The sequence below is a fragment of the Phyllostomus hastatus genome, unplaced genomic scaffold, assembly GCF_019186645.2.
Source record: "Phyllostomus hastatus isolate PE091 unplaced genomic scaffold, TTU_PhHast_1.1 phas_scaffold_78, whole genome shotgun sequence".
Classification (NCBI taxonomy): domain Eukaryota; kingdom Metazoa; phylum Chordata; class Mammalia; order Chiroptera; family Phyllostomidae; genus Phyllostomus; species Phyllostomus hastatus.
The window spans coordinates 30,086,692-30,113,801 of NW_025334041.1; the positions used below are offsets into that span (position 1 = coordinate 30,086,692).

The 27,110-nt window shown below is 35.3% G+C and overlaps 1 protein-coding gene across 1 annotated transcript in view; it reads right to left on the reverse strand.

The window, feature by feature from the left end:
- VPS50 (VPS50 subunit of EARP/GARPII complex) overlaps window positions 1-27,110 on the reverse strand; it is a 119,331-nt gene that overhangs the window by 20,351 nt on the left and 71,870 nt on the right. The window contains exons 16-21 of the mRNA XM_045828661.1: window positions 26,967-27,065; window positions 23,967-24,057; window positions 22,214-22,390; window positions 19,329-19,447; window positions 17,155-17,261; window positions 6,075-6,196 (exon numbers count right to left, since the gene is read on the reverse strand). Of these exons, the coding sequence (XP_045684617.1) occupies window positions 6,075-6,196; window positions 17,155-17,261; window positions 19,329-19,447; window positions 22,214-22,390; window positions 23,967-24,057; window positions 26,967-27,065 (715 nt within the window). The remainder of the gene's footprint in view (window positions 1-6,074; window positions 6,197-17,154; window positions 17,262-19,328; window positions 19,448-22,213; window positions 22,391-23,966; window positions 24,058-26,966; window positions 27,066-27,110) is intronic.

Consider the following 27,110-nt stretch of genomic DNA (forward strand, 5'->3'; position numbering starts at 1 on the left):
ATGCTCTATTTCATGAACTCAGTGTTTGCTGTTCCCCTCCACCCTCAATTCATATGGCGAAGACCTAAACCCCAATGCAGTGCTACCTGGACACACAGCCTCTGGGAGATAATTAGGGTTAAGTGAGGTCATGAGGGTGTGGGGTTCCCACACTGGGATTAGTACCCTCATGAGAAGAGACACCAAAGCATTTGTTCTCCTTCCACGGGAGAACAGAGGAAAGGCCACATGAAGATACAGTTAGAAGATAGACCATTTTCTGTTTTTCCTATTAGTTACTGTATGGTGTTAAAATCTCTAGCTATCATTCAATTTTTCATTTCTCTTGAATTCTGTCAATTATTGCCCCACCTATTTAGAATCTCTGTAACTAGGCACATCCACATTATCATTATGTGTTTCAGTTCAATTGACTCTTATGTCATTATAAATCCATCTGTGATAATACATTCTGCTCAAATTGATTTTATCTCATGTAAATGCAGCCTCCTTATGACCACTGTTTGTATGGCATAGCTTTACAATCCATTTGCTTTCAACCAAATGTGGTTTTTGTTATTAAGTATGGGCTTTGTTTTTACTCCGTGCTGACACTCTCTGCCTGTTGAGTGTTTAGTCCATTAACACTCAGTGTGACTGTGGGCTGGGGTTACAGCTACTATGATACGCCATCTCTCTTTAGTTCCTTGGCTCCTCCTTTCCTGCCTTTCCTGACTTCACGAGTTTTTCTGAATTATGTTTTAATTTCCCTGTTGGCGAAAACAGTTAAAGTTCTTTGTACTATTTTTCACTGTTGTCCTGTGGATTACAGTATCGTCTCACAGCCTATTTACTGTTAACAATGTACTGCTTTACATAATATGTGTAAGTCTTGCCATCTTATTAAGTCCATATCCCCCTACATAACTTGTTATAGTCGATATATGGAATACTTTTACATTATGAACTCCAGAAAACAAAGTTAGCATTTTAGTTTAGACAACTATATGGTTTATAAGAAATCAGGTGGAAAAATTTTTTAAAATAATCTTTTCGATTTTTCCAGGCAGTCTCCATTACCAATGCTCTTCATTCCTTTCTGAGAACCCGTGTTCTCACACAGCGTCTTCTTCCTTCAACCTGAAAAACTTCCTCCATCGTTTCTTGTATTACCTGATTGTTGGTGACAAATCCTTATTTTTTCTTTTATCCAAAAATGTCTTAATTTCACCTTCATTCTTAAATCATGTTTTTGTTGGATATAAAATTCTAGATAGACACTTGTTTCTTTTCTTTCAGTACCTTAAAGGTGTTACTTAATGCTCCTCTGACTTCCCCAGTTTTTCATGAGAGGTCAGTTGTTAATCAAATCCTGGTCCCTTTTACGTACAGTCATTCCTCAGTACCAGTCAGAGATTGGTCCCAGGACCCCCTCCCACACCAAAGTCCGTGGATGCCAAGCCCCTTACGTAAAATAGTGTAGTACTTGCAAATAACCTATGCACATCCTCCTGTGTTCTTCAAATCAACTCTAGATTACTTACAAAGTCTAAATCAATATAAATGTTATATAAATGTTACACTATATTGTTAAGGAAATACTGATAAGAAAAAAATCTGTATGTATTCAGTACAGACACAACCATCACAGGCCTAACCATATACTACACAGCACCAACAACATAATTTTTTTCCAGAATATTTTCAACCCACAGTTGGTTGGGTCTATGGATGCAGAACCTGCAGAGATGGAGGGCTGTACTAAGTCTGTTGTAGTTTTCAAATCAGTTCCACTAGGAGGTATCTCACTGCACTCTTCTGTGCTTATTCTGCTTGCTGTCCCTTTAGTATCTTGTATCAGCCTGTTCTAGCCAATGTTTCTTCAAATATTTTTTCCTACCTCATTCTTTCTCCTGTCTCCATCTGGTATATTCCAATTACATGTATGTTTAACCATTTGATATAATTTAGCATGTTCCTAAGGCTTTGATAATTTTTGTTTTACAGTCTTTTTTCCTCTATATTCATTCTGAACAATTTCTATTAGTTTAGCTTCAAGTTCATAAATCCTTTTCTATTATGCCCATTTGGTTGTTAAGTACTTTCAGTATTTCTTTTTAATTGTAAAGTAGTACTTTTTAGTTCTGGGATTTCACTTTTTTTAATTACTGTTTCTATTAGAACTTCTCATTTCTCTACTGGGATATTCATGCATTTAAAATGTTTGTTTTGCTTTGCTGAAGATATAATAGTCCATTTAAATTCCTTTTCCCTTAGTTCCAACATCTTCAAGTCAGACTAGATTGATTTTCTTTTTCCTTAAGGATGTAGTCCACTTTTTTGGTTCTATGTATTGTATGTTGGGTAAAGTTGGATTACATCATCAATCTGATTCTGGAGATTCTGAATTCTGTTCTTTTTCTCCAATGAGTACTCTTTCTTTTGTTTTCAGTATGTAATTTTATTGCCTGCGCTTAAATTACAAACTATCTCTTATGCAGCAACTTCAGTCTCTGTTCATATATTCTTTTCTTTGCTTGGCTCCAGTCGGTCTGCTGCACATAAACATGGTTCATGGGTTAGTCAGACACAGAGGTAGACAGCATTTGGTATCCTCTCTCTGGCTCTTTATGTTCTGAACTTTCCCTTTCTCTGGTTTTACTTTTCTGGTTCCCCAGTCCATCAAGACTGCAGGTTTTATTGCGCTTGCCTCTACCTGTGTGTCATGTGGGCATCACTTAGTCCTGGAGTAAAGGCCATGAAGATGTCATTTATTTTTATAGCTTCCCTTTCCTCAACCTGCATATAGCATCAACTCGCCGTCAGAGTCTTAAGCTCCCATTCCTCTCCAGGAACTTCAGGTAGTTGCCCTTTGTATACTATCCAGGTTTTATCATTGTTTTCTGCAGGAAGTATCATCCGGAAAGGTCTTGGTACATCCTATCCATGAATGTAAGTTAATTCATTCTTAAAAGATGAGATACTGAATCACAGACTCTCTACAAAGAAAGAGTTGCATTAATGAACTGTAACTTTAAATGAGGCTCACAAACTGTTGTCAAGTAAGAACCCTCATATGATTTACTTGGATAAGAAACAAAGGACATCAATCCACATGTCCTAAGAATCTACTATGTGCTCACTACTGTGTTAAGGTAAGCTACAGAATGGTCTTCACAGGAGAATATGAATAGGAAGAACCAAAGAAAATGTAATTCAAGAGGTGAACAATGGAAGGCTGGGGCAAGGCAAGATAAAGCAATCCTATGAGTAACATTATTATAATCAAATAGATTAGATACATAATTGAGTATCAGTTACAAACAGTTCAGTGTACAGCAGGAGCTTCAGGGGGAACTGCTATGAAGAGAAGGAATCCCTTAGCTTAATGCATATCCGCTGGTCTCCCAGCCAATGGCTTTCTAGAACCTGTGAGAAACAGATGTTTATTCTCCCACAAGCAGCATCTTACCTAAATTCACTCACACACTTTCTTCTGGGAAAGAAGCAGGAGCAACCAGTCTGTTCTTATCATTCTACTAATAATGACCTGACTCCCTCTCTAATCCTACCCACCTAAGACTCAACAGCTAACAAGCAATTTGGAATAATTATTTATTTATTTATTTATTTATTTATTTATTTATTTAAATATGGAAATGCCTAGAATTTCTAATGGGTTTGAAAAGTTGACTTGCTTAGGAAAGTAAAAGCTACCTCTTCAACATTACATTGCTGAATATGCTTATTTATGCCACTTATTCAGACTGTCATTCCAAAATTTATTTAAAGTAGCTAATTAAGAATATAACCATGCCTCATATAAAAAAAAAACTTTAAATGTATATAAAAATTAAGCAAAGCAAAATATGGGTAGAAAGTAAGGTGAAATTTTTATACCAAATTTTAAAGAAAAATTCCTTTTTATAGAGATACAAAGTCTCTGTTTTGCTTTAAACAGCATTTCTTTCAGTTTTTAAAACTCAAAAATAATAAGGTCTGAATTACAGATTATTCTAATTAAAGACATTTTCAATATTCAATACATTGATTATATTCAATATTCAATACATAGTAACTAAAAGCTACTATTACTAAGCATAATCTAATAGAAAAGTCTTTAAAAGTACAAGTGAGAGGCAGGCTAAGTGCTATATTTACTCATATATACTCACTCATATGCACACTTTGTACTGGCTCATATAATACAAACTGTCTCTGATGTGACACATATGGGGAGTCACCCAGGTTAAGAACAGAACATTCTATCTCACAGCTAGTTGCCTGAAAACACAGAATTCATATAATACACAGTTTCTAATATCACATATGGGTAAACACACAGGTGAAAGATAACCTTATAACTTACAGCTAATTGTGTGACTATAATGAAATAGCTTTTATTGAGTCTTACAGGATTGAAAATGCGTCTAATAAAACAATACCAGATTAATGTGTTCTTTAAAACAACAAACTTTGAATAAAATACGCAGCATGCTTTACAATTAGCACCTAACTATCCACACTTGCTAACTTTCTCAGGTTCTAGTGAAGCCTACTGTAAAGAAATCTGTGCTGGAATATAATCAGCTGGAAAGTCACATCTAAAAGCAATTAGTCCCCTAAAGTTTCCAAAGGACTCTACTTTAACACATCTGATCAATGACGTGGTCCAGAACTGTTCTAGCCAATGCAATAGTCACTAACCATGTGTGGCTATTTATATATAAAGATGAATTAGATAAAATTAAATACAACTTAAAATTTCAGTTCCTCAGTCACACTAGTCAAATTTCAAGCGCTCAACAGCCACATGTGGCTTGTGTCTACCATATTTGACAGTGAAAGTGCAGAGCATCCCATTACTGCCAAATTTCGCTTGGCCAGCACTAGTCTGAAGGCACAGACCCGGAGACAGAAACTCATCTGGAAGACTGAAAGAGTCTGACAATTAGCTAAAACTCTAGGATGCCCTTCATCTTTAATGTTTATATCTTGAGTTTCCAAATTCATCATGAGGAATTAGTATAAAGGGTCCGGCAGAAATAAGGCCTGCATGAATGTGGTTGTTAGGGTTATAATATGGGTGTAATAATTTATAGTTTTAATTTGAACATTTCACCTAAAATGTCATATGGTGTGCTTGAGTGTGATATTGTTATGTTATAGAATTATATGTTTATAATTTTGTAATAAAAAGGGGCGTTATTTGTATTGGACCCTATATATTTTATAGTAACAAATTCTGCATCAACACTTTGTCTCTGATTATATTAGAATTCTTTCTAAGGAAACTTCTGGAGAATTAAGAACACAGGAAATTTGGGTCCCATATTAAGAGATGTCTTTTATATACTTGTAATCACAGCAAAAATATGAACATTTACATGATGAATGTAGTGATCCATTAAAATTCACATTTTAAAAATTACAAAATATAGTATATGAAAAGTATTATGATATATTTATAGAAACAAGCAGTACACTTTTGCACGGAAAACTATAAACTAGGTGAACCACATAATAATCCTCAAATATCAGGTCAGTTACCTGCCAAATATTGGCTTGTTCTCCTTAGGAACAGAAAAGGATAAACTCATATGAGCTTTGGAAATACAAAAAGGAGTAGAAACATTAATTCTGTGGCAGGCAGATGGCTCAGCTCAAAGATTTTCAATTATTTTAATAAATATTTGCCATCATCTTCCGAATATAGTAGTGTCTGCTGTTGTTAGCCAGTATTTAAAATGTCTCATTTACTATGCAGTGATTATACACTGGGCCAGATTTAAACAAGGCAACCTGCACGTCTTTACTGCCAAAAATGCCAAGGTTAGAAACAGATGCTATTATTTTTACTGCCAAAACTTTGAATAACATACAATATGTTTTTCATATCAAAGCTTAAAATTAACATATAAATAAAGCAATTAGGCAGACAGAAAGCTGGTATCAATAATGTTGTTGGATTTTTGATGAAAAATTTTCAAAATAATGCTATTTGTATGTTTTATACAGAGGGAATGAACTGAACTTTACATTTAAAAAAAACACAGATTTTAAAACACTTTCTTTCCCCTCAAAGGTTGACTTACTGAATCATTCCGACCAAAAAAGGTATATATGGCATATAAGTAATAATCAAATAGCTGAGACATGAAATGGATGACATCAAAGGCAATTGGCTTCAGAATGTTCATCATCTGCATATATTTACCTAAAAAGAAAAAATTAGGTAGAAAAAATTAAATCTATTAGTCTATAATTATAAACTGACAATAAAATACTTTACCAAAATATTTTTTAAATGAAATCCTACATTTGTCAGTCACACTAGCCACATTTCAAATGCTCAACAGTCATTTGTGGCTAGTGGCTACTGTCCTGGACAGCAACATACAGAACAGCTACGTCATCTTGGAAAGTACTACTGGACAGCACTGATGTAAATAAGACCTGCCAAGACTTTCACATCATTATTCTTATTGTTTGTCAAATATTCATGGAAATCCTATACTGTTCTCCAAATGACACTGTACAAGCACACAATTCCTCATTTATTGGAGATTCCACTTACAATAATTTCTTCAAAAATGTTTGTATGTAACAAAACAGAAGATGATGTACTTGAAAAAAGGTATGGTATTTTTCATAAACATATACACACACAGGAAAAGTAAAGAGGCAAGAAGAGAAAGGACACATGGAAGACACTTCCCATTCTCTTAAACCCCAGCCTTGTGAAATCTTATGTCAAGACTAAGAACACTGCTTTATCAACACATAGCTCAAAAGCTCAATACTTTCAAAATGCCAAGAACATACACTCCGCATTCCTTCCCTGGGGAGAAGCCATATTCCATTTTCTTTCCTCTAAACATGATACAGTTACAGACACAAAAATTAAAAGCCAAAATTTATGCATTTATAAACAATGGATTTGAAGGTTGCATAGAAGATAGGCTAAATCAAATAATAAATAGTTCCCAAATTGTGTGTGTGTGTGTTTTTATTGAAAATAATAGAAATATGCTCTTCTAAAAAAGATGTTAAAACAGGCCATTTGCTTAATTTCCAAATAAGCAAATAATTCAGGTACTGGTTCTACTTCATGTAACTGCTATAAATTTTAATTGGCGCTATTGAAAACACCATGACTCAAGAGAAAACACATTGATGGCAGTAGAAAAAAAGACAAATTTACTCTAATGGAATGTCTACTATCTAAAACCATGACTGTATTACCTAAGAACTGACTACATCAATTTTAATTTACATGAGAGATATTAAAAAATAGTCAGATGGCCAGGAAGAGAAAGACAAAACCACACAAACATCAAAAAGTAATAAACATTCAACTTAGATTTTAGTCTTCCTCCTATTTATAAGTCTTTTGTTTCAGAATCATCTTCTAAATTATTTCATATATCATTCTTTTTTTAAAATAACAATAGAAAAATAGTTAAATATGCTCCTACAACATTCTAAGTTACTGTATAGATATTTCACCAACAAACATACAATTTATTAAACTGCAACTGTTTACACATAAAATAATGAGCCACTATACAGAAAAAAATGAAAAAGTATTGTTACATTATTTTAACCCATAAAAGAAAAAAAGAGAGATGACTAGGTAGAATAAGGAAGAATGCAAATATGTGGGTGAGAGAGACCCAAAATTCAGAGCTCCTCTCTAGTCCTAAAAATAAGATTGAGCATTGTTCATATAATGAATCTTAAGGAAGGACATAAAATAATTATTAAGAGGTAAAACTTATTTTAAATGTACATTCAGAAGAAAAAATAACTAGATGTTCCCCACTACACTGAAAAAAATTTAAACAATTATATTTATTCATTCAATCAATTCATGTAATAAACACCTCTGAAGGCTTACTTGCACTTAGCCTTGTGTTAAGACACAAGGAATTACAGAGTCTCTGCTCTCACACCTTAAATGATCACACATGAAAGGCAGCCATCAGTAAGCAGGTTGCCAGTATATTAAAATGTATAAGAGAGAGCACTCTGTCTTTTCCAGTTCAAGAGAGCTGAGTAGCCTTCGAAGGCCTGAGGAATCTTATGTACTTCCTCAGATTACTGAATTAAAGGAAAGTTTTACAAGGAATTAAACCTGTATCTATGAAGAGAAGAGGGTGAAGAGGTAAAGGTGGGTAGCTATAATCACCAGGAAATGAGAAATCTTGAAAACTTTGTAGACTAGGAGTTGGCCAACCTTTCCTTTAAAGACCAAAGAGTAGAAAGTATAGGCTATGCATGCCACACAATCTCTGTTTCAACAACTCAACTCTGCCTTTGTAACACAAAAGCAGCCACAGGTGAACTGTAATAATGAGCTGGATGTATTCTAGTAAAACTTTATTGACAAAAACAGGCAGCCAGATGATTTTGCCCACCAGCTCTAGTTTCCCAACCACTATACTAGATGAGAGACAGTAAGTGGTGGCTGACTGATGGAAAATACAGCATGAGAGGACCACAACCAAGGTGGAAGATATTAGATAGGATGGTGACTGCTTAGGATCAGCAGGTACGGCAAGAGAGCAGGAGCAAGAAATGGGGCTGAACAATGACAGATTAACTGAAGGTCCACTTATGGGACAAACTGTTCCAGTCTGCATGTCCCCCTCTACCACTATCCCTGTCAGCACTTAGCAGAGGTGTCCAACCTGTGGCCCACGTGCTGCCTGCAGCCCAGGATGGCTATGAATGCGGCCCAACACAAAGTCGTCAATTTACTTAAAACATTATGAGATGTTTTTTGTGATTATGTGTCACACTGTATTTAACATGTGTCCCAAAACAACTCTTCTTCCAGTGTGGCCCAGAGACACCAAAGTGTTGGACACCCCTGCAAGAAGAGTACAGGCTGCCAGAATTTTGGGGCAACATAAACAAAAGGAATTTAAAAGTCTTAGGATTACTTTCTAAAAGAATTAAGCAAACTAAACCAAAACAAAAGTGAGCTAACTTTAAATAATAAATCAGAAAAGCTAAAGTTTCTAGTCTGAATGTGGGCACCGCATACTAAAATCTACCTCGTTGTGGGGATTTGGGGATTGGTCCCCATAAAGTAAATGCTGACAGTCAATCCACACAGCTCTGCCCTATTCTATACGAAGTTCCCAGTCAGAATTCTCCCTGGGGAGAAAAAGCCAGTTTGAACACAGTTCTAATTACTCAGAAAGGGACATCCATAATAGATATATAGGCCTTATTTTTAGATAATAGACAAGCAAAAATCATCAGGCCCATGAAGAAAACTCAGAAAGCAAAAAGAAAAGCTAATCCCAAAGGAAATATAGTTATTCAAGCTAAAGAAGAGAAATACAATAATTATGTAAAACAGGAGGCCCTGACCAGGTGGTTCAGTTGGTTAGAGCCTTATCCCAATATGCCAAGGTCATGGGTTGGATCTCTAGTCAGGGCAACACACAAGAAACAACCAATGAATGGATAGGTAAGTGAAACAACAAATGGATGCCTCTCTCCCTGTCTCAGTTCCTCCCTCGCCCTCTCCCTCTAAAATCAATCAATAAATAAAACATAAAAATGTATTTTAAAAAACACCATAACCGGAGAATATGGAGGAAAAAACAGAAAACACAGAAGGGCTCTTAAAAATTAAGCATATGATTTATAAAATAAATGCAGAAAAGTAAGTATTTCAGTTAGTACAGCAAAAAGACAAGAAGATAGAAAACAGAAACAATGATAGACATAAAGGGCCAAACTAAGAGGCCAAACACTTGAGTAATGGAAAAGTAAAGAAAAAGAGAACAGAGGAAATGGAAAGGTGAAAATTATCAAAGAAATGGCAATGTAAGTCACAGGTGAGAAGCACACAAACCTCCAGATTGGAAGAGTCACAAACTTACCAACACAAAGTGAAAAAGAACTCAGTTAGAAACCACAACAGAGAATTCTGAAACATCAAGATAGAAATATTAAAAGCTTTCAGAGAAAGAGATAAAGGAAATTTACTTACAATAAAATGAGCAGAACATTAGAGGTTTTAACTCTCTCAGGAGAAGTGATTTTCAATCCTTAATTCTATATACAACTAAATTATATTTCAGTAAAAACAGCTGAATAAAAACATATTCAGACTGATACGAATTCAGAAAAACTTACCTCTCATCACCCTTTCCTGGGCAATTACAACTAGAAGAAAAACAGAAACAGACAACAAACCTCCCCTTTCTGGTGACAAGGGGTGGTGGGGTAGGAGACTGCCACTTTTTATTACAAGCGCTTCTTCACTATTTAATGGGTCACTATGAGAGGCACCACCTTGATAAAAATATAAAGAAGCACAGCTCTGCAGTCAGCCTTCCCAGTTTAAAAAATGTGGTCACTGGTTGAGGTGGTTCAGACGCACGCCGCCCTCCCATTCTCCCCTCCAGAATTCCTTACAGGGGCACAGTGGGAGGAGTGGGCACAGCGAGCGGTGGGAACACGGAGAAGGGCTATCTAACACACAGCCCAGATGAGCAAGAAAGCCACCTCTTTCCAAATTATCAACTGTGAGAAGTTCCTGTTCCTGCCTCCAACATACTATATATTATAAACTCTTTGAACTCTGTCCAAGGATAAGAACTAATGTTCCCGAGTTCCTCCACTGGCTGTGAAGCATGCCAGTTAAGGGCTTACTGGCTCTGGGATCAGACAACCTGGATTCTACCACTTAGCAGCTGTGTGACCTCAGCTTAAATTACTTAACGCTGGGCTTCAATTATTTGGTATGTAAAAAGATACTGTGAAGAATTCATGAGAAAATGCATGTGAAGTGTTTACATAGCATATAATAAGGGAGCAAGAAATCTTAGCTATTGCCATTATTTTTAAATAATTATAATTATGATGAATACAACATGTTCGTACTCTCAGTACAGTGCACTAAACTGAAAGATCAGGATATAAAGAGCACGTAAAGGCACACTGGAAATGCCACAAATGAGAAATGAGGCACAAAGGAAGGAAAGGTTAATTCAGCTCTAGCAATTTAGAAAAAATGTAGAGAACAAGGAAGTGAGATCAGAGTAAAAAAATTAACAGGTCTGGTACTTAAGTCCCTGGCTACTGGTTTTTATTCTGTTGTTTGAATATTATATCTCAGCCCCTCACCCCCAAACCTCTGACATCTTTTTCTTACAACACGTAGTGAGGAATGACCCTTCTTGGACCCTCTTCTCAAAATATGATGTTGTATAAAAAGCTATCAATTCAGAAAGTGTTTTAAAACTGTTTAAAAATGTAAATTCATATAAATAATATAAATAAAAGTATTTTTAGAGAAACAAATATTGGAATGTAATCCAAATTAAACAATAACAATTTCCTTAAACTTCACATGTGAAAATATTGTTTCTTGAAAAAAAAACTTTTAATTTAATCATAAAACAAGATTTTAAAGTTTTAAAATAAAAACATATCATGATACTTCTATGTAAGATTGTACTTACAATTTCATTGACCCTATAACTTGATCCCTAGTATTTGAAATAAGTATTCTGAAAACAACGGATATGATTACTTACATTCATAAACAAAAATACCATTTAAACTGACTGTTACACAATCAAACATGTTCCTGTTTACATTTCATTTAGGACAACATGGAAAGGAACCAATGATTCTCAAAGTTTGATCCGTGGATTAGCAGCATTAACATCATCTAGAAACTTGTTATAGACCACATTCTGAGGTTACATCCCTGATCTACTGGATTAGATATTCTGGGGTGAAGTCCAAGGATATGTGTTTAACAGGCTCTCCAGGTGATTTTGATGCATACTAAAATTTAAGGATCACTGGCTTAGATCATCAAATAAGACCAATAAAGCATGATCTTCTTGATAGGTTTTTATCTCTTGCTTTTCAACATCTCCTCTTTACTTCCTAATTTTCTCTGGCCTCTACCTTTCATTCACAACCTCCTTTGCAGGCTTCTGCCTGCCAAGACAATCCCACTTCCAGGGTTGAACGTATTAATGACTCCAAATATGTTCCCTGACCATGTTTACTCTCCTGATCTCCAAATCTATCTACCCAAATGCCCACAGACTATTTCTATTTACATGTCCCACAGGTACCTCCATATGTCCAAAACCAAACCCATCCTCAGCTCCCAAACTTGGTCTTCCTCTCTCTTTCCTATTTTAGTTGTGGTAATGTAACTGGTCACACAAATCTCAAATTTAAGAATGATCTGTCATAACAAATTCACCAATCCTTTTCACTACACTTCCAAAATCTTTCAAACCTGTCTCCACTGCTCTATTGCAATGGCCACTGCTTTACACAGGCTCAAGTCCTCACCATCTCTTGCCTGGGAGACTTGAACAGCCTCCCCTCTAGCCTTTGACCTCTCCTAGCTTCTCCTTTATTCCAAGTCAATCCATTGTCAAATCCACATTTACACTGTGGCCAGAGTAATCTTTTCAAAAACAACAGCAGTGGCAACAACAACAACAACAACAACAACAAACAATTTGCTTGTGTTTCTCCCCTTTAAAACCCCTAATAAGTTCATGTCCAGAAGACATTACATAAGACACTCTAAAATCCAGGTCTTGCTCACCTTTCCTGCCACATCTCCCCCGTCTCTATCTCCCACCTCCCATCATGCTTTTCATAGGCAGCCAACTAAACTGATGTCTTTTGGGAGTACACCGTGTCTTCTTGCACATGCTGTTCTCTGAACTTTGGCTATAATGCCTTTACTAAGGCCATACAGTCTATTCATCTTTCAAAGTCAGCTAGTGTGTCAGCCATCCAGTGAGTCGGTCCTTTAATATGCTACCCAAAAAGAAAGCTGACCATTCTTTGTTTCTGCTTTTTTTCTGGTTATTTACATTTCTAACACTATAATGTAATTTTTTCTTTTGTATGTTATTTCCCATGTTAGACTCCTTAACTACACATATTATGTCCTGTGCATGACTATCTCCAACAGCTAACAGAGTAGTACCTGGAACAAAGTAGTAGCAAAAAAAAAAAAAAATCTGCTGAATTTAAAACGAGTGAATTAATAGACATGGCAGAAAAAAAAGACTAATTTCCTTAGTGTAGAAATTAAAACATAATAATATCCTTATTATTAAAAATGGGCAATATAAATAAGTAGTTCACAAATAAATGGAAATATATTTTGAAGCATATGAAAAGATGCTTAACTCACTCATAATTAATACCTTTGAATCAGATGCCATTTTTTTAACCCATATGAAGTTGGATGATACACAGCGTGGCTAAGAGGCTGGGAAAGAAATACTTTCATACACTGTTGAATAAACTAACAGAACCTCTTTAGTAAGTTCTTTGATAACTGAAAATGTCCATAAAAACTGAAAATGTATAAGCTCTTTGATCTAGCATAAGAAAACATTTGTAGAGATTTGTCCTACAGCTGTATCTGTATGAGCAAAGATATTTCAAAGATATTTTCAGTGATGGGTGTTGTTTGTAGTATCAAATGATGTGAAACAAATGTTAAAAAAATAGAGGACTTATACAGTATATCTACACAATAGGGTCATTAAAAAAGAATGGGCTTTATGTATGCTAATACATGTAATATCTTCAGATATTTTAACTGTAATCTTTAGTAAGCTTAAGTCAAAAAAGCTAAAGAACACTATGGTGTGATCTAATTATTGAAATGAGCAAAAACAACAAAAAAAATAAGGAAAGGAGATTCACATATTAAATATACTTGTAAAAGCATGTTAATATTTCCCAAAGAGATAGTGAGTAGTTTTCTCTGAGGAATGAGACCTAGAGGTGAAGGGCTCTGTTTATATCCTGGGATATTTTAATATTTGAATATTTTCATGCATTACCTTTTCAATTTAAAACACTCTGTCATAAAATAACTAAAAGTAATGCCCCACATAAACAAATGTACTAATGAAGCAAGTGGTGAGTCTCTTCCCTACTCCTCCTGTGTTCTCTCTCCCACACACACTTCATCTCAGCTATCTCTGCCTCAAAATCCCTTTGATACACTGGTTAAATCCCGGTGCATGTGCTGGTGTGTATTTTTTCCAGCTGCTAAAGTAGTAAATTTGTTGTAAGGTCTGTAATCTTTACAAGCATGAATTTTGGCAACCTACTTCCTGCCCCTCAGTCTTGCCCTACACCTGCCCCTGTGAGAGCTGCCTCCAGAAGACAGACTGTGAACCCAAGGCTTCACAGTGATGCCAGATTCCTCCCTAAAATTTCTCTGCCTCTGTCTGCAAGAAACCATCAGGCTGACAGGATTTTCTCTTATATACGCAAGCTTTTGGATCAGTCCTCTGCACTTATGAAACACTCCTAACAGATTTAGTTACCACCTAGGGCTGGGAAGCCCCACAAACACTCTTTTCTTTAATCTCTCCCAATTATCTGCCAAATAAACACACTGAAAAGGACATTCTGAATATGCCTTTAATGTTCTAAAATGTGTCTCCCAACTACCGAATAATTAGTTCCTTCATTTTCCCAGGCACCAAAAATTAATCATCTTATTTACACAACTATACTTCTGACTTTGTAAAGAGACATTACTGTGCCAGTTTATAATCTTTAAGCACCTTATGCAATAACTACAGGGGATGGAACAGTGCATTTACTAGTCAGAGACCCCCCTTAATCTTGTATTTTATGAATATGTACAAACTGAAGATAAAATCATCCCGCACACAGAGAAAGTGACAGGCATAAAAATCTACTGCTGAAATAATGGCAGCACCTAATCCCAATCACAATGGTCAGATTCTCTTCACAGGGTCAGGACTGTTCTGCTTTACAGGCTGACACATCCAAGACCCAGAAGAATACAGGTTTTCTCAATTTCTACAAATCCACTGTCAGAAAACAACGTCCACTATGTCAATCAGTAATCCTTATATAAAAACTGGCCGTTACTGTCTTCTCAATTTAACACCCAGAGTACATTTCTATCATTATTTTATCCCTTTGTTAGACAATGAGAATTGCAGAATGCATTCCTTTTTCATTTCCTTATGCCTACCAAGAACTGAAGATGTGCATCTGTTGTTTGCATTTAACTGACTGAAACATGATTCTTCCTACCTCAATTTTGTTTTATTTAGCCTTATATTTTATTTGATTTTATTTTACTGAATATAAGTCACTTAGAGTAAACAACATGATGTTCTCAAGTCAATTTCAAATAGGTAATTAAAAAATATATAAACAACCACTTAGAAGTAGCTGACTAGTTAACGGCATTTTATACTTTCTCCAGTTATCTATCCTTTCTTGTCCCCATTCCCTATAAGAGAATTATACATCCTTGTCCACAGCCCTGGACGTGGAGTGCCTTCCAGGAGCAGAAGTATACTTCTCTCTCCCAGGGTCAGGCCTGACTTGCCATGTATGGCCAGCAACATGTCAGAGGAAGTCCTGGCACTACAGAGCAAAAGCTTTAAAAGTCACAAAGTCATGGTTCAGCTCTTGCTCTTCTCCCCATGTCCAGGTTGGTGCTATTCTTTCACCTGCATCTCAGAGTGAAGATGCACATGGGGCAGAACTAAGATGACTGGAAATCAGTACACATCATGATAAACCTTTGTAGTTGAAAGCCACTGATGTATTAGGGTGGTTAGTTCAACATAACAAAGCAAACGCTGACTTCATTAAACTATAGCATCAAGCAGTGTGTTCAGACACTAAAACCTACAGTGAGACTAGGAGGCTAAGGAAGATGACAAGAATTTTGAGTATCTATATCAATGAGTACCATATAAGGGGATTAAGCACACTGGCCCTTGAAGAATGGGGAGGAAGGCACAGGAAAAGGAAGAACAGTATTACATCCACCACACATCTGCCATGTGACCACATGGAAAAATAGGACAAAAAAACAACTTATCCTTTTTGCTTTTACAAAGAGATTTTTGCTTACCATATGGAAGAGAATTCTACTGCCAATTAAATCAGCCTAACAGTACAATGAGTAGTCTGGCAAAATAACATGCTTCCAGTGTCTGAGAGACATAAAACACAGGCTAGATGGCCACCACATATTAGGGGTCTCGCGGAAAGAAATCTTTACTTTATGGGAATTTATACCAGATGACCTCTCAGAACCCTTAAAATTCTGATTCTATAAATTCTAGAGTAACTCACGACTCTAAGTTTAGTTAGCACTCTTTGATAAAGAAAAGCTAATTTACCTAGCAATAATCAGCCAAAAATAGTTTTAGAATCTGTCATTTTTCTTTGTCATGAAAATATATATACCTTTTCTCTTCCTCTTAATTCAGTATTACTTTTCCACTATTTTCCCTAAAGAAAGTGGGACTTCTAAAACCCATTTCATCTACCTTATCCTACTCATTAAGGAAATTTAGAAATTATCCTCAAGAACACACACCATTTTAGCAGACCTAAGTATAATTAAACTAGGTAATAGGAAGCTATCATCTGCATAAAAAGAGTACAGTAAATTTTACAGAAATCCACTATAATTCCTGACTAGTACAAATGACTTAATTTGAGAAGACATCTCTATAGAATGTGCAGATCTATTTGTGAGATTTAAAGGCTGAGATAGCACATAAAATGTTGAAATACTTACATTACAAAAGTCACATGATCTTTGAACCTAAATATTTTAAATACTGCATTTCTTCATGTTTTTGCCATCTACAAAATCATCAGTAAAGGTCTTATATGTACTATAAACTACTTTGTATAGTGTGAGTATTTAGCTTATAGAATACTTATGTCTGAAAAAATGCCAAAGAATCACAAATCCCTCTCCTACCTAACAGGAAGATTATGAAGATCAATGAAGCAATTAAGTAAAAAAATATTGTATAAATGTAAAACTGGTACGATCATCATCCTACACATACCTCTACCTCACATAGAGAATTTTTCAATCAATTGGGATTCTTTAGAAAAAATAAAAGATACAAATACTAAGTAGTTAACTGAAAAAGAAAAGCTAACATTAATATTAATATTGTACAACTTGGGACAATTAACATAAGAAAACATTAACATATGACGATTTTAAACCCTCCAGTACAGTGGGCAGTGAACAACAAAATTGCAAGCAAAAATCATTTGGTAACAAGAATACACTAATTTAACTACTATAATAATTTTCTTAGAAAAGGTATAGCTACTTACCAACAAGCCTTATTACGTTCAGTGTTGTATTCGTTAAGATGGGTGCATTCACTTTATTTAGACTGTAATCTGATTTCTTCCTGCTCTTTAGAGTTTCTCGAGAAATGCTTAACATAGAGAAACAAAAGAGTTGCAGTTAGGGATGTCAAGCTGTAAGTCAGTACATTACCCAGCATAGGTGCTCTCCTTCATTCACTACCTGGCTATTGACAACCTTACCATGTCTCAGGTGAGAATACAGGTCACCCTCCTGTCTTTTTTTTTTTTTTAAAGATTTTATTTATTTTTAGAGAGAGGGAAAGAGAGGGAGAAGAGGGAGAGAAACATCGATGTGAGAGAGAAACATCAATTGGTTGCCTCTCACACGTTTCCAACTGGGGAGCTGGCCCACAACCCAGGCATGTGTCCTGGCTGAGAATCGAACTGGTGGCTTCTTGGTTTGCAGAATGACACTCAGTCCACTGCACCACACCAGTAAGGGCTATCCTCCTGTCTTTACAGAACTTACAGTCCAGAGGGAAAAAGAAACTAGTAAGCAAAGTATTTATTTGCTTACTAAGATATAAGTAAAATATTTCTTTGATTCCAAGACATTAATTATCAACCATTAATAGAAGGTATGCAACTTAAAAAAAAAAGTGTTCTAGGGAAATTACACATGAAATGTAACAAACATCCTGATTTCAGACTTACAAATATTTTTTAAAAAATACCCTCCTTAGAAGATATGATAGTCAAGTCTGGGGTATAGGAGGTGGGATCCAGATTCAAAGGAAAAGTAGAAGTGATATGTTAAGTACATAAAAAAGAAAACAGCAAGAATTAAGGTCAAAGGTAAGAAAGAATAGAGCATGCTCAGAGAAGCACACAGAGTTTGCAAGGACATCTGCTAGCACACACAATGAGTGGGCAGACGAAGAGATAAGAAAGGAGGTAAGTAAAGGCCAGATCACCAAAAACAGTCCAGCCTAATGAGTATAACCCTTATGTTGCATGCAATGGTGAGTCATTAAAATTTTAACTAGGTAAAGGACATGATCAAATTTGTGTATAAAAGCCCTGACCAGTGTGGCTCAGTTGGGTGTCCATCCACAAAGCAAAAGGTTGCTGGTTCAATTTCTGGTCAGGGCACATGCCTGGGTTGAAGGTTCGGTCACCAGTCAGGGAGCGTGCTGGAGGCAACTGATCGATGTTTCTCTCTCACATCAATGTTTCTCTCCTTCTCTCCCTCCCTTCCCCTCTCTCTAAGTAAATAAACAAAATCTTTTTTAACAATTTATATGTAAGAAAAAATCTAAATTTATATCCAAGAATGGATTAGAAGGGTAGCAAAATTGGAGACAGGAAGCCACGGTAAGCCAACCTCCAAAAGAATAGCTCTAAGTTCAAAATAGATCACAGACATAGATATTTAAATATTATACTCATGTGAAAACCAATAAACAAATTTTCCCAATTAAAATATCCACAACTGCATGAGCTGCTCACTCCTGAGGAGATTTCAAATCAATTAAATGTAACTAGGTACTTTGGGAATAAAATGTAGAGAAGAGTATACTTAAATCTGTCATTAAAAATAAAGTATATCTGTGGTTATTAAATGCCTGGTGTCATGAAATTAATTCACTTACATATCAGAATTAGGCCCACTTAACTGAGAGATGGTGACAAAAAAAGACTTAATCTCACTCTCCAAGTTTTTGAAGAGGACAGATGATCATAAGGCAAAACTCAACTACAAAAACGGAGCCTAACAGAGGGCTGGAATGGCGAACACGAGTAACATGAGAGGGAAGTGGGGACCTTGCACACTTCCTGGACTGAGGCAGAAACTCCACATATTAACAAAAGTAACAACTTCCCTCCCTGAGGTTTTCTGATTGATATGAATATGAAGCACAAATTGCCTCCAAAGGCAGCACTCATAAATTGAGTTTGCTTTTTCTGTAAAACCACTGATCTCTAAATTAAGAGCTCCTTATGTCCAATATCAAACAGTATATTTTTAGACTTTCAAGAGTCATTTTTAAAACATACTAACTTCTGTCACAATGCTATAACTAACAGAAAATTTTAAGGTCTGATTTTTGTTTTTTCTTACCCTTTAAAGGAAATTCTGTATGTTAAGCGTGCAACAGAGTACAAATTACCATACAATCTAAGAGCAACTGTACCTTTTCACAGGGGCATCGCCTGTCTGCTCATCCACATAATCACGTTTTAATTCCTCCGGAACATCACTGTCACTGTCATACTCCTGATAGGCACTTTTCTCCTGTTCATCAGACTCGTACTGAAGGAAACACAGAATATTCAACAATGGGTATGAAAAGTCAACTTTTGTTGGAGTCTTTGAACACAATAAAAAGTACCCAGTTTTACAAGAAGTAGTTATAGAAGGAAGTTCTTCATAATTTAGCTTTTTCTATCAAGAATCATATTACCCTTCCATTTTGTTCTTCATTATCCTACCTTAACCAGCTCAGAAAAAAAAAAAGAGAAAGAAAATACAAACACTGTACCTACAAAGGGTTGCATCAAAAATAAGTAAATAAATAAATAAAATCTGCACATAAAGAAAATAAACAACAACAAAAGACCCTGTTAGTCCTTAGGAGAAACAACGAAAGAGTGCTCATGTGATTGTTATCTTTTTTAAAACTCCTCTTCTGAGTGGTTTCATCACAATTTCCCAATTGCTAACTCACTGTAAAGAGGTTGAGTACACAATTCAGGCACACTGGAAGTGTTAATGCAGGTTAATAAGCATACAAAACACACACACTAATGTTCTTATCTCATGCACTATGATGAGAGTTAATTCCAAAGGCAAATTAAAAAATTAGGCTTAGCAACTAGGGACCATTGAGACCAAGGACAAATATAACGGATTTTTTAAAGGAAGGGTACCTTCCTAACATTTTCTTCTTTAGGGCATCATGGCCAGAGCCAGCATGGGAGAGGGGTCAAGTCCATCCATGCACAGCAAAAGGAAGCAGTGGCATCATCATCATCACCAAACAGCATAAATTAATATGACTAAATAATGGCCAACATTTATTAAGTTTTAACCAAATACTCTACTCAGTGCTTTCATGAATTATCTAACTAAATTTTCAAAACAATTCTATAGGAAGTTTTATCCCCAGCTGCCAGTTCAGGAGACCAGTAAGATGACAACACAGAAAGAAGTTAACCTAATTCAGCAGCTATCTTTGAGACTCTCATCTAAAGCATTACGACAGGCCACAGTAACACATGGACCCCAACTCTCAGGGACGTATGCGATACCTGGAAAGATCAGATTACACATTAATAAGCGCAGACAAGCATTGCAGTCTGCTCCCCCTGTATACACAATGGTCCTGATGACACTCAGAAAGACCTGGGTCTCCTGGTTATAACAGCAGGGCTCCAGGACTCCAAGTACAACAGATCCTCATTTTCAAGGATTCTGTATTCACAAATTTTCCTACTCACTAAAATTTATTTGTAACTCCAACAATTATACTTCATGATACTTTCACAGCCATTCACAAACATAGGCAGTATGTAAAGCTTCTGTGTCACCCAACACTTGCGTTCCCAAGTCTTGGGGGCAAACAAGGCGGCTCCCTTCCTTCTTGTAGCAGTTCTCCTGCTGTAAACAGGTGCCCTTTTCACAGTCTATTTAGTGCCATATTTTCAACTTTTGTGGGGGGGTACTTTTTGCTGGTAATTTCACTGCTCAGAATGGCCCCTAAGCATAATATTAAGAGTTATCTAGCGTTCTTAAGTGTGAGAGGACTTCAGTGTACCTTACTGCAAAAACAAATGTGCCACATAAGCTTCATTAGGGCATGAGGTATAGTGTTATTGGCCATGAGTTCAATGTTAATGAATCAACACTGTATATTAAATGAGGTATCTTTAAGCAAAAGCACACATAAAACAAAAATACATAAATTAATCAGTTGATGAAAACTCTGTGACTAGAGGCTTGCAGTACTTAGTCCCATATCTCCCCTAGGAGAGTGCTCCCTGTATTTGTTAATCCAGGGTTCATGGCAACTTTACAGAACACGACTGCCACAAAAAATGACAATCAAATGCTATGTGGGTTTAAATTTTAAAATCACCAGTAGAAAGGGATATTATTTCAATACTGGAATGAGTTTTAATTCCTCTCCATTCAGTCTACTTTACCAAGACAAATTTTCACAAAGAATCAATAAATTGTAATTTTAAATAACTTCTACTTCATGATAAAAAGTGATAATGTTGTACTTTCACAGCAACATTTTTAAAAATTTTATCTTCACTAAACAAAAAATAAAATGCCAACACTAAAATACACAGGCAAATTTAACAGATTTTTGTCAAAAGCTGAACAGTTTTCAATTTCAGTTACATCAAACCTAAAATAAAAATCAGGCTGGGTCCCTGTGGAAATTATGAAAATCAGAAGAACCCACCCAAATTAAATACTGTGAAAACATCCTATAGGTTATGATGAAGTAAGCATTCCCTCATTATAAGTATGAGGTAACCAAGGGTCAAAAGGTAAAATAATTTGCGAAGGGCCACAGAGCTAATAAAAAGTTTGCCTTCAAACACTTGCCATTAAATCACTATCTCTACATTGTTTTTTGAGCTGCTCAAAGTGTTATTACAACACTGTATTTCTAAATCCTCCACCAACCTTCCCAGGTATGTGGAACAAAATGACACTTAGTTGCCCAAGAGTGCAGATGAGAAAAATGCACAGATGATCTAGTCCCTCATGCATGTATCCAACAAACTGAATAAATATGCACTAAAGAAACTATACTCCTCCTTGATTAATAATTTGTTAAGAACATAAAGTTATGTGGTATAGGCAAAGTTTATCATTCAAAAGGACAATGTCAACAATGCATACTGTAAAACCATTACCTGTACAAGCAGCATCACAGGAACGTAAGCATATAGGTAGGAAGATGGGTGGTGAATGGATAAATCAGTCTAGTCAAATACCTTGCTTAGTGGGTACAATACTTTCCAATAATGTCCCGCAATGTGTTTTAAAAACACCACATACCCCATTAGAAGCCAGGACATCTTCTGTTTCTTCATCTTTGTGGTTGGCCTGAATTTCAAATGGATTCCCACCACTGCAGTACTGCTCGAACAAAGTCACTGTTTTGGAGGAGGTTGAGGCTGGCTGCTTACTAGGTGAAACCGATGGGGAACGAGACTGTTCCATAAATTTAAATTCCTAGACATTGAAAAAGGAACCAGGTATCTTTTAGTCACAGCAACAAAATTCAAGTACATAAACATTCCATCAATGTAAACGTATGGTAAAAAAATTCATTCTGACTCTTTGAGTTGTCCACTTTTAAATTTTACAAGTTATCTGAAAGCACAAACTCAGAAATACCCTCTAAATTAAATACCCATTAAATCAGATCAATCATACTGCTTAAAAATCACACATTTTAATTTTTATAATTCTAGGCAAGAAAGGCTATAAATTAATGAGACAATTAAAAACACAGATTTACAGGAATATGTATCGAGTGAACACTATCTTGTTTGTGAATAGTTTTCAACATAACTCATTTTTTGTGATTAGAACATTTAGATGAGATTATTCTTTTAAAAAAACTAAAGAAGACAAACAATATTGTTAACTATGGGCAAAATCCTATACAGCAGGTCTCCAGAACTTATTCATCCTGCATAACTGAAACTTCAAGATCACTACTTTAAAGAAGATAATACGCACTTGGATAGAAATGTTTCAATGTACCTTGTAAAGTAAGTTGTCTTATGATTCCACCAAGTATATGCGCACACACACAATTTGATAGTTAAACACAAATTCAAACAAAATTATTTAAAGAGATTCTAAAATCAGTGTTAGAATTTTAAATAATGTTAAGGAATCATCTTAATATATAGATTCTAAAATAATTTTTAAATTAATGGTAAGTCTGCTGTATTTTAACGTAATTATTATTAATCAACATGTTTCAGTCATTTAATATTTCTACATTAGGAAAACAATTAAGATAGAACTGGATAACATGTAAGCTATTACACAATATAAGCATAAGGACTAACCCTATTTTAAAAAAAACTTTTTAAGTATCTATTCTTTACATTTATCCAGCATAAGAAAATTGCTTCTAGAAAGACATTCCTTCCAAAGGCAAAAGTAAACACACTGAACCTTTTAAACAGAAATCTAAGTTTATACATTGAATCTTGACATTTAGTGTTTGTAGGACATAAATCTATCACACACAGAGTATCTACAATGTGTTTCAACCTAGGGAAAAATCTAATTGATTAAAGATATTTTTACAGATTACATATTCTACAGGGATTCAAGGAATCAATTACTTAATAAAAATAATAAAAATAGATAGGAGTATTTTTTATAAGAGCCTCTTATAAAGGAGAAGCAGCATAAATTACAGCATAAATTAAGAACCTATTTTTAAGAAATGAAAAAGATCCTGCAAATATAAGCATTTTCGTTAAAGACCATAAAAATATAACTGATTTTCTGTAAAATTTAAGTAGATCCTCTTCTGATATTGTAAGAAAACAGTTATTTTAATTGTGATTCTTCTTAAGCAAGCATTTTCCTGAAGTCTGTAAACTCAATTTCTAAAAACGAACAGATTTTGAAATCCAAAAAAGATCACTGTTTTAAAAGAGGCTTGCTATTAATCACTTTTAAGGAAGAAAAAGCACTATTCTGTAATTATTTTGTATGTGCTCTATGTTTTTAAAGATGACTAAAGAAAAGACAGATTTATTTGTTCTTAAAAAACACTTACATGAAGTTGCAAGATACTGAAATTTGATTTAACAGGACAGAGTTCCCAGGTCTCATTCTCTAAAAACATTCTCAGTTCATCAAGCCGCGTTCTAAAACAAAAACAAACAAAAAAGAACACTCCAAAAAGTAAGAAGTATACTGGACACAAGTATTAAGAAAACAAAATACAATATAAATAGTTATAGGAGATCATCACAATTATAATCAACTTTGAGAACCCACTCAGACTAACACAATAAACACAGAAATTTACTTTTGTTAGTATTTTATCCTTAAAAGAAAAAAAAACTCTTGCATTTACAAAAAAACTCAAAATCAAATATTTACTAAACTCAGAATATTTTTACTACATTACAAAAAAAATAAATACATAGAAATAACATTTTTATTTAGGGACTAAACTAAAAGCTACTCACCAAATCGAGTACTTAAAATATCCTCAGCTATTCATATATCAATGCCAAAAAACAGAATTGTTTTGGTAATTGTACACTGATGTATAATTTCTACCACTGCTGTTTAAATTAGATTATTTGCATTTTGGGGAATTCTGTAACATATGGCAGAATGATAGCTCTGGATGTACATAAACTTAGAATCTGAACATAAAGGAATAAAACTTATATTCTGGAAGTTAAGAATTCCATTGATGGAGACTGCCGTTCCCTCAATGCTCACTCTATTTTGCCCTAGAAAAAGACAATGGCATGAAAGCTTTAGTGCGACTGCCACAAGCAACATGAGTATACTTTATAACAGATGTTCCACCAAAGAGTAAAATGCTCCCATTTTCACCTTTTTATTATGCCTGCATCTCTGAACCAATAGCCTAAATGGACTCCAACTCAGAATAATCTGGTCAAGAATTTCTTCATCTTCAAGAGCACTGACTGACAGAGAACTCTGAACAGATTGTAAGCATACTTAAACACTTATTAACAAAATTAAACATTTGATCTATATTTTACCATGTTTCATATTGTCTTTCCATGTTTATGTATTATGACTTGGTGAAGGAGGTATTAAATTGGAATTTAGTGGACTTAAATTCATCACTAGCTAATATAATGACTTTCTGTCGATTCAACAGATGCACACTGATATCACTTCTACACCACCTGTCAAATTTATCTTGCTTCATTTGAAAAACACATATACTTCAGGACATGTCAATGGCTGGGGAAACACTGGGGAAAGGGAAGAATACTAAAAAAGAAAAAATAGATAAAAATCTCTACTTTTAGTCTATTCCAATTTTTACAATGTACAAGGCAGCAAGAAAAAGGGCAAGATCTACAGGCAACACGTATGGAGACCTTTCAGTCCAGCCAACACCCCGTTCCACAGCTGATGCAGCCAGTGCCCAGAGGGGTTAAGTGGTCTGTCCAAGGCCAGAGCACAATACAACACAGCCTTTTCCATGGGAAACAAGTTTAACAAGAGGTTCTAAGACAAATCCATTACAATGTTTAGTTTTTGGAAACATTCAATAATTCATTTCTATATTCTCTAATTTCATCAAAGTGAACACTTATGAGGAATCTCCACTTTGGTCAGAGTCTAGAAATGCCCATGCCTGCTTGCCACAGATGACAAACACATTTTGACAATAAGGGAAGGAGAGTGCAGAATGAAGGCCATTCAATAAGTCAGTTTTTGCACTGCACACGTTTTGCAGTCAGTCGCTAGGAACACCAAAAGGTCTCCCAGTTGTCCTACTGGATGTAAAGCAATCTTTGGAAAACGGACGTCTGGCATGCCTGTGCACTAACAGAGTCAGTGAAGCTTCTGGCTTCTCCCGAGGCCCTTCTCCTTTCCTGTGTAAGATTAAAAGTGCCGCTTCTTTCCTACAGCACTTTGTGCAGCCCGGGCCTTCTGTTACAGCAGGGTTCAAGTTTTAACAAAAAAAGGAAGTTACAAATAAAGGCAGTGTTTGGATTTTGTGTTGCTCCCTTACCACTGCTTTCCTGAGGTTTAACCAATTAGAAACTTTTTAATTTTTAAATATTCTCTTCATTAAATTATAAAACTCAAAGTTTCTGCTTTGGTGCAGGATTGATTTCAATTTTCTTTCAAAACAAGTATATAACAGTACAATTAACACAGAAAACGTGTACTTAAACATACTTCATAAATTAGTCAAGGGTCTGATGTCCCATAACATCAGTAGATGTGCCTCTGCTGACAAGGCAAATATCACTGTGACAAGGTTTTGACTTCAAACAAGGAGAGAAAGCAGAATTTCAATTCCTAACTCTCCCTGGCACCAAATAAAAACAACAAACTCAAAACTGAACTTTAAAAATGTAGAACAAAAAGTAAGATAGAACTCAAGTGAAACAATAAAATGTATGTAAGGGTTACAGCACTGAGTCCAGCCAAGACCTAATCAATGTTAGCTCTCTCGGTTTAATGCTGTTGTAAGCATACAACCACAATGCTGTGTGAACATTATTTCCCACCTTCCTCCCTTCCCAAAACCATTCCTAGTCCCCCGTATTAAAGTTAGCAGTGACTGTTTTGCAAGCCGCGTAGTTAGTACATAATCTCTGTGGCTACATTCTGAATCTCATGCCCTATTCTCGAGAAGCCTTCTTACTCTGAAAAGGCAGATATGGCCCAGCACCCCTCTGAGTGCTGTGTCTGATTTAACTTTCTTACAAGCTCACACCATATATTCAGGCACAGAATAGTGACCAGAACCTTTTGGTGAACCCTGATATAATCATCATCTTTCACCCACAAGGAAATCAGCACAGTATTTTGAGAACCTCAAGATAAAGAATATATCAAAATTGACAATGAGTAAGTAATGGGTATTTTATAAGATTTTCATTAAAAAATCCTGAACCATCCTAGAAAGAACTGTAAAGAACATATACTTTCAAATTATAAAGTAACTGTTTTAAACCAGTTAATGCTATAAAATTCATAAGCATTAGACAAAAGTATTCTCAACACCTAAGTAAGTCTGTCCATATTTTATGAAAGTTCTTACCTGTGGTAATTCTTAAAATAATTGACACTTTGCTTTCTAATAGACTCTTGCAAAACTTCAGACTTGCTACCACAAAATTCTTCTCCAACTTGCATTAACCTAGTTGGATAAAAAGATTCATGTAAATTTAAGTAACATCTTTTT